Here is an 8,666-nt window from a genome sequence, read left to right as displayed (position 1 = left end):
CTCAGGCGTTGCTGGATCTCTCTCGAGCGTTGCTGGATGTCTCTCGGTCGTTGCTGGATCTCTCTCTCTCTCTCGTCGCTGGAGTTGTCGCTGCTGCTGGATGCCGCGGAAGGACCTGGGCTGCTTCTGCCGGAGCTGCGTGAAGATCTGGGCTCGTGTCCGAGTCAGGAGCTTGGAGCGGTCGGTCGGTGGAGGTCCGGGCGTCGCGAGGGAGACGCGGGCTGGAGGGGCAGCGCTGCTGTCGCGTAAACCTGCGCGTGTGTGTGGGGAGAGAGCTCGCCTGCCGCTTGGCAAGGCCTGGGCACAACCACAGCTACGCTAGCTGCCGTGGGGACGGGACGTCGCGACTCGCCCTATCAAGGCACCACGAGGGTGCAAGTAACCTGCTCCGGTCTCGTGGGGCCCTTTCGGTCACCAAGGTCCCATATTATAAAGGCCTACGGGCCCAGCCTGACCCCCTTGTCTATGAGGGTGGTCTTTTCTTTGTTTCTTTGTGTGAATGATGTGGCGCCGTGTCCCGTGAAGTAAAACCTGCTTAAGTGTACATTAATGATAAACAATAGTCGGTTGTAGTGTCTTTACCTTGCTCGTGTTTTGTCCCCGTCCCTCAGTCTTCAACAACCAACTGCATGCGTGTCTTTCCATCATTGCTTACCTGCATGACTGCATGATTGCTTGTATATGTGCTGTAAAATAAATGTGCTTGTGTGAATGTAAACCCGTTCGTCGTGTCCTCTCTTTCCCCATTGAAGTGCCATATTGTTTTTCGGAATACGAGTTGGTTTTTGAATACCGATCATAGAATCGGGTCCGGCAAGGTCTGGCGATAATACCCGCTCGGTTATCCCAGAACGGAACGAACCGCTTAAAGCGGTTCGTGTCCAAACAGGCCTTCGCCGAGGTACGGTCGGTCCCTCGGTAGGTTACCCACGCGAATACTTAGGTATATCGATATTTGGCGATTGACCCTGTCGCGCGCGGGTAGAATACGGACTGGGCCGTGGTGGGATTAAAAAACCACCCGTGACTGGTTTCTGGCGTTGTTCCAGAAAGTCACGACTGAATTGTCCGTTCGGTGGGCGAGCGGCCGTTATTGGTTAACGCGGTCACTCGCACGCCGGGCGGGCGTAGATTCGTAACTATTTCCTTCCTCAAAAACCTCTTGGAGCCTTGTTAAGTCTATCTCTGAAGTATGCTTCCCCTGCATCTTTTCCCTCACTTCAAATGGCACCACAGCCGACTCCACTCGTGAGAAGGCAGAATGTCTCAATTCTGTCATTTGCACCTGAGAAGGTCGAGAAGTTTCAGGTAATCCTTGACCGATTCTGCAACCTTGACGGCATCAGCTCACACATCCATAAAAACAACAACAAAAAACTGCTCTTCTGCTCTTGCACTTCCTCTCTCTGCCCTTTCCTCCTATCATTTGCCATCAGTCATCTTCCATATGCTTGGAAATCTGACATCACTGCATTAAATAAAATGGTGCAAAAAACGATCCCCTTAACTACCGACCTCGCGGCTTGCTTCCAGTTAGAAGCAAGGTCATGAAATCCATCAGTTGATATGAAAACCTTCCTTTTCTCTAACAGTGTGACCTCAGACCATTTTTTTCAGGTTCAGACCAGGTCACTCACTCTACCTTGGACATGCTGCTTCTATTCTCCCAACAATGGTAGAGGCTCTCAATGTCAGACATGAGATTAGTGCCGTGTCTCTTGACATATCTTGAGCTTTCATGTCTTTATAGACATATGTCTCTATTGACATCCCGTCTTGCTCTTCAAACTCTGCCTTCAGCATCCAAAGCTCTCTCCACTCTTGAGTTACCGAGATCCTCTCAACGGAATGCTCTCCTCTCCTCTCCCTGTCAAGGCTAAAGTATCCCAATGCAATGTTTTGAGCCAGGTCCGAATCTTCATCAACCATCTTTCTGACTTTGGAAAATACATTCTGTTCACTGTTTGTTGTTCCTTATGTCCATTTCACTTTTGTATTTCCTCTGGAAGCTTATCATGACCTGAAAATAAAAACTCCCTCATTACCTTCGCATTCTGCAAAAGGTTATGTTTTGGTCAGCGTGTATTTATTTATTTATTTGTAATCTTGTGATTCGTAAAACTCAAAAAGTATTAAACCGAATTGCATGAAATTTGGTGGGATGATTGGTTATTAGCCAGGAAGCATTCAATTAGATTTTGGGATCGTTCGGGTCAAAGGTCAAGGTAACGAAAAGGTCAAAATCGTCTTTTTACGATAACACGGTCAATTTTTATTCAATTTGCATGCAACTAACGCCAAAATGTTCAGAATTCAACGCCTCATCTTGTGATATACAATATGACACAATGACGCCCATACTCTTGTTTATTTATTTATTTATTTGTAATCTTGTGATTCGTATAACTCAAAAGGTATTAAACCGAATTGCATGAAATTTGGTGGGATGATTGGTTATTAGCCAGGAAGCATTCGATTAGATTTTGGGATCGTTCGGGTCAAAGGTCAAGGTCACGAAAAGGTCAAAATCGTCTTTTTACGATAACACGGTCAATTTTTATTCAATTTGCATGCAACCAACACCAAAATGTTCAGAATTCAACGCCTCAACTTGTGCTATGCAATATGACACAATGACGCCCATACTCTTGTTACCGGTTAGGGGTCAAAGGTCAGGGGGGTCACGACCTTGAAAAATATGCGGTTTTTGTCATAACGCGGTCAATTCTTGTCCGCTTTACATGAACCCAGCACCAAAATGTTCAAAATTTAATGCCCAATCTTCTGAGACAATGACGTCATAACACATGTCACCGGTTGGGGTAAAATGTCGGGGGGGGGGGTCACGCCCTTGAAAAATATGCGGTTTTCGGCATAACTCAGTCAATTCTTATTCGATTTGCATGAAACCAGCATCAAACAAGATTACCTTCTCTTGTTGAAACGTTGTATTCACCGAGCTTGCGAGTGAAGACTCGCCAAAACGACATGAGTTGATTGTTGTTTAGTCCGTAGCCCCCGAAAGTCGGGGGGGGTCATGACATTATAGATATGTGGTTTGTGTCATAAGACCATTCATATGAAACCAGTTCCCCACACTCATACCAAGAACAAAAAAAGTAGTGGCGGCAAAGGTATGCACTCTATGAGTGCCCGTTCTAGTTAAAGATGCATTTCATATAACATGTGTCAATGATCTTCATCAATGATCTCTCTGACTCTGGAAAATCTTCTTTATCTCTTTGCTGATGACTCCATCCTCTGCCGTGACCTCCCTCATCCTTCAGTCAGACAGGCTGCAGCCTCCTCCCTCCCTTCAGACCTTGAGATAATCACAAGATGGTCAAACACTTAGAATATGTCTCTCAATCCTGAAAAATCTCACACCCTCACTACCTCTCTCCAAAAAGACCGTCTGGTGAACCTTCCCATCCACATCCTCAACAATTCTCTTGAAGTTTAATCACTCAAACTTTTGGGTCTCACCATCAGCCATAATCTTTCCTGGGAAAAACATATATCGAAGATGACCTCCTGCTCTCCCCTCTGGGCTGGCACCTCTGCCCAATACCTTGCTCAGCTTGACGTCTTGGAAACTAAGGCCTTCACGATTATTGAAATCTCATGATTAAGCTGAGTCTATGTGCCTGTCACTTTCACATGGTCCACCATCAACATCAACACCCTTCCGGTGAAACTCCAAAAATCCAGACTCACTCCTTTCCTCACCACTTATTTGTTTGTCTTATGTCCCTCCTGTGGAAGCAACTTCCACATCCTCTTCAATCTCATTCTTACCTCCAGGTCTTCAAGACAGCTGTTCACCACCATCTCAGATCATCCACAATCCACATGCATGATCGTTTTTATCCCATTAACCTTTCCTAAGATCAACTCATTCCAGGTTTCTAGTTTTCATCCACTTTTGTGATTGAGAGTTTGCAGCTGTATCCATTTTGTTCACCCCCGTGTCCTTGCCCTGCCCTCAGGTTAAGTCAGATATGGGAACATGCGCAGGAGCAGTGCATCACTGCGTCCACTTTCCGCCGGTACTCCAGGGGCCTCCATCTAGCCATCCCCAGGCAGTGGCCTGGCCCATCCTCATCTCCTTGAGATGCCGATCAACCTACTGCAACCATGAGGTGCGTGGTCGGCCCATTGGCCTCCTCCACTCACGAGGCTCCCTCGCTGAGAGAATCTGATGAGCAGGGCCGGCGTCAGGAAAACCAGCCACATGTTCATAGCCGCAGGTGACGCTCACGGACAATGCAGGGAACAAATCTCATTTGAGTCTCTCTCAGCAACCACTCGTTGGACACAAAGTCCACCCAGCAATAACCAAGGATTCTCAGAAGAGACCTGGTACCAAAGTAATCAAGTCTCCATCTCAGGTTCCTGGTCAGAGTCCAAGTCTCATATCCATAGGGCAAGACTGGAAGCACCAAAGACCTGAAGACTCGGACCTTCATCCTCCTGCACAAGTACCGACAGCGCCACATCCCATGATCCAGTGAATCCATGAGTCCCCATGCCCGATCCAGACATCTATTGACCTCTGACTCACAGCCAGCAGAGACATGAATATCACTGCCAAGGCAAGTGAATGCCTCCATGACCTCAACATCCTCGCCACAAACAGGTACAGACAAGATAGCAGCATCCAAGTTGTCATTCAAAGCCTGGATCTTAGGTTTGGCTCTGACTCCTCATTCAGCACCTCGAGGGACCCCAAAAGGATATCCAGAGTCTCCGCAAAGATGACTGCATCATCAACAAAATCAAGGTCAGAGATCTTGCCATTCTCAAACGATGCACCGCAGCTTGATCTCTCCGACATCCTCCCCAGAATCCTGTCCATACAAGTGCTGAAAAGTGTGGGGACCAGTACACACCCCTGACAAACTCCAGTAATAACTGGAAATAAGTCAGAGATGGTATCACCACATCTCACAACACTCTCAACACCAGAGTATAATTCGGACATCAGATTGATCAGTTTTGGTGGCACCCCACGAAGACCAAGAATCCTCCAGAAGACATACCGATTCACTGAATCAAACGCATTGCAGAGAACAACATAGGCTGCAAGCAGTCCCTGCCAAAACTCTCATCTACGTTCGGTGAGGACCTGAAGAGCAAGGATGCAGTCAATCGTTGACCTCTTTCGTGTAAATCCTGACTGCTCTGGGTGCTTGTGCTCAAGCGGATGGTGGCGAACCATCTCAAAAATTATCCGAGCAAAGACCTTGCTCGGTACTGAGAGCAGTGCACTCTTCGGTAGTTGTTGCAGTCTTGGCGATCACCCCTCCCTTTCCAGAGAGGGACAACAAGACTCCTCTTCCAATCAGTTGTGATGATGCCTGTATTCCAGGCAGAACACAGAACTGCATGAAATGACATGAGTACAGTATTTCCACCAGCCTTGAGAAGTTCAGCATGGATGTCTCAGATCTCAGGAGCTTTATCCCATGTCAACCGGTTTAGTGCAGCCTGTGTTTAGACAAACGAAGGTGGGTCACAGTTGATTGGAGGATCAGCATGAGGAATAATAACACCCCTGACATCCAACTCAACAGCTGGTGGGTCAGCCTGGTACAGCCGCTCAAAGTAACCGGCCCAGCGGGCCTTCACTTCACACTCCTCTGTCAAGAGCCTACCATCCTCCGCTCTAACTGCAGTACACCAAGAGACGGGCTTGGAGGAACGCAATGCTCAAATTCCCCTGGAAGCAGGACGAGAATCACTTGACCACAGCTGATGCTCTACTCCGTCACAGATGTCTCACACAAAGGAATCCTTGTCCACCCTCAGCGCACATACAGTTTTACGCCTCAACTCCCTGAACAGCTCAGCTCTGCCATTAAATCTGGCCCTGCAACTCTGGTCAATGGCATCCACTATCCCTTCAGAGACAAAATTATTCTTCGCCCTTCGGTGAGTGCCAAGACATTCACCAGCAACATCAAGGATGGTGGTCTTGAAGGCACTCCACAACTCTTAAGGATCACCCAAAGCACCCAAACCCTCCCAACTCCCCACTCAAACTATTGCTAACTTCTCAGCTACCCTCTCATCCTTGAACTTGCCAACATCCAGCCTCGGCTGGGATGGTCCCATTCTCCCGGATTTAAGCTGCGACTTCAGAGTTGCTACAACAAGCCTGTGGTTCGTATTGAGGAACTGAGTACTCCAGTAGATTCTGCAGTTCTGGATAATCCTCCAGCGACCATCAAATGCACATGGTCAATCTCCTATGCCACACCACCAGCGTTGGAATACCAAGTCCACTGATGAGCCTTTGGGTGCTGAAACAATGAAACAGCCACCCAAAGTCCATGACTTCTTGCAAAGTCAAGGAACTTAGTGCTATTCTGGTTCACAGTTCCAGACCCATTGGGGACCAACATACGTCTCACAGCCATCTGTCAGTGCCAGCTGATGCATTGATCCCCCCCCCCCCCAAGACTGGAAGTGTATCTTGCCTGGGGATTGATCAAGCACAGACTCGAGCGCGGTATAGAATGCGTCCTTCGCAGTGAGATCACTCGCTTCAGTCAGAGAATATACAGACTTCATGGAAACGACATCCAAGGAGTGACGAATCCTTTGTGTCATAAATATGCTCGTTGACTGGTGTGACCTCAATTATCATTGGAGTCAGCTTGTTGGACACAGCTGCAGCAACTCCTTGGGCAACGTAACCATCAGAGCGACCAGACCAATAGTAGATGTGACCACCCACCATAATCTCGCCGCAATCCTTTCACCGAAGCTCAGAGAGTGCTGTGATACCGATGTCCAAACGCTTCAACTCAGATGTTAACAGAGACAGGTGATCATCCTCTCTTGGGGATAGGACATTCCAGGCACCCACCCGAAGGGACCGCCTCAGGTTAACCCAAGGAGACCGCCGTCTGGTGGACGACACGTCAGCAACACTCCGCCACACACCACCGCAATCTGACCCAGGAAGTTTACCCCACGCTTTTCCTCCTATCATCAAAGAATGGGGGTCCCGAAGGCTTTGCCCCAATCCCATCATCCGGTGAGCTGCCCTGTGAAGGGCAGCAGCACAGGCGGTACTCCCATGGAGTCCGTTTTCAGTTTTTGGCTGCTCTTAGAGCACCCTTATTCTGGACATTTCCATCTGTGTGTCTGTCCGCGAAACTTTGGTCAAGCCTCGGGGCTAAACCACTCAACCGATTCCAATGAAATTTGGTAGGTAGGACCAATATTTCTGGGAATCGTGTGCTTTCGAATATGGGACCCCAGGCCATAGCAATGGCCCTTTAAAGTGGTCAAAAAATCGAAAAAAAAAATCGAAGCTTAGAGTTCTGCGCGCAATCTATCTCGCTTCTTTCATGCCAATTTGCAGCCCTAACAAAAATATTTGTAGGAGGAGATAGGTTTTGGGCGAGTACATGTCAAACATTTCAGAAACGGTTAATTGCGAATATCTCTGAGAGAAAGAGTCTGATTTTGATGAAACTTGGGTGAAATGTGTACAATGTGGCTAACATGTACACAAAAATGAATGGTTGCTATGCACACCTCCGTTGCTTAGCAACAGCTAAAATACTTTATCGTACATCGTACACTTATTGTGGACTGTACAAAAAAAGCAATGCCTCTGAAACTGGACCTCCGAGGGACCTGTTTTTTTGTGCCCAAGGAGAATGTCTTACAGCATCATATAAAAAATAAAATCTTTAGCGAATAGATAAATGGAATTACCAGGGCTGCCATTTGTTAGAGGCTCTTTGGAAACATGCCTGAAATTTCACAAGGTGGGTTTCTGGGCGCAAACTAAGAGGGCTGTGATAAGCATATTTATTGTGCTAAATTGATTGGTAGCATGTACATGAATATCGGCTAGTCGCGTCGGCCAGCTTTCCATCTAGAGCGAGCAGCCATGTCGCCTACCGGCTTGTCTTTGTGTTTGTCAGTTTTGCAGAATGAAGTGTTTTATGGTGGCTGGTGTGCAAATCCTGCCACCAACTTCCGAAAAAAAAAAGTAACCCAACTGCAGGACGACGTCCGCAGACACAGTTGGGCACTGGATGTGGATGGCCGTTGGCTCACAAGGAGCTCCTTCACCCTTTGACATGTTTTGTTTTTATTCTTGCTGGGTGTCCATATCCATACACCCAATGTGTCTTACTTCTCAAAGCCTCACTCCATTTTGTCCCTCAACCCTGCTTTTGGTCTCTACCACCATCTCCTCTTCCTTCTGTTTATTATTATTATTTTTTTTTATTACGTCTTGATCAGTACTGCATTCTTGCTCCTCTACGAGCCTTGGCGCTGGACATAGTTTTTTTTTTAAAAGATGCAAGAAAGATAACCAAATGCACTCACCCTCAGTGGGTTCTCGTTGAGGTATGGTGGCTCTCCCTCCACCATTTCAATGGCCATTATCCCGAGAGACCATACATCCACCTTAGGGCCGTACGCCTTCCGGGTAACAACCTCTGGTGCCATCCAATAAGGCGTTCCCACCATGGTGCTGCGCTTGCTCTGCTCTGGAGTTATCTGAGCGCAGAAGCCAAAGTCCGCTGTTGGATTAAATTGTAGGTAAAGAGTCAGTTGTGTTACATATACACTGGAAAACAACATATTGGGCCTCAATATTTCCAAAATCTGCCACCCTCCCAGATTTTCACTTT

At 47.5% G+C, this 8,666-nt stretch overlaps 1 protein-coding gene across 4 annotated transcripts in view; it reads right to left on the bottom strand.

Moving 5' to 3' along the window:
- LOC147019360 (serine/threonine-protein kinase PAK 3-like) overlaps positions 1-8,666 on the bottom strand; it is a 72,769-nt gene that overhangs the window by 2,518 nt on the left and 61,585 nt on the right. For all 4 annotated transcript variants that reach the window (XR_015062758.1, XM_085899807.1, XM_085899808.1 and 1 more), the window contains one exon: positions 8,359-8,555. Coding sequence is in view for 3 of the 4 variants with exons in the window: in XM_085899807.1 (XP_085755933.1) it covers positions 8,359-8,555 (197 nt within the window). In the remaining variant the exon portion in view is untranslated. The remainder of the gene's footprint in view (positions 1-8,358; positions 8,556-8,666) is intronic.

This window comes from Eptatretus burgeri, chromosome 10 (assembly GCF_056783735.1).
Source record: "Eptatretus burgeri isolate ZD-2024b chromosome 10, Ebu_testis_v1, whole genome shotgun sequence".
In the NCBI taxonomy this organism is placed as follows: Eukaryota; Metazoa; Chordata; class Myxini; order Myxiniformes; family Myxinidae; genus Eptatretus; species Eptatretus burgeri.
This window is presented reverse-complemented; position numbering and strand designations above follow the sequence as displayed.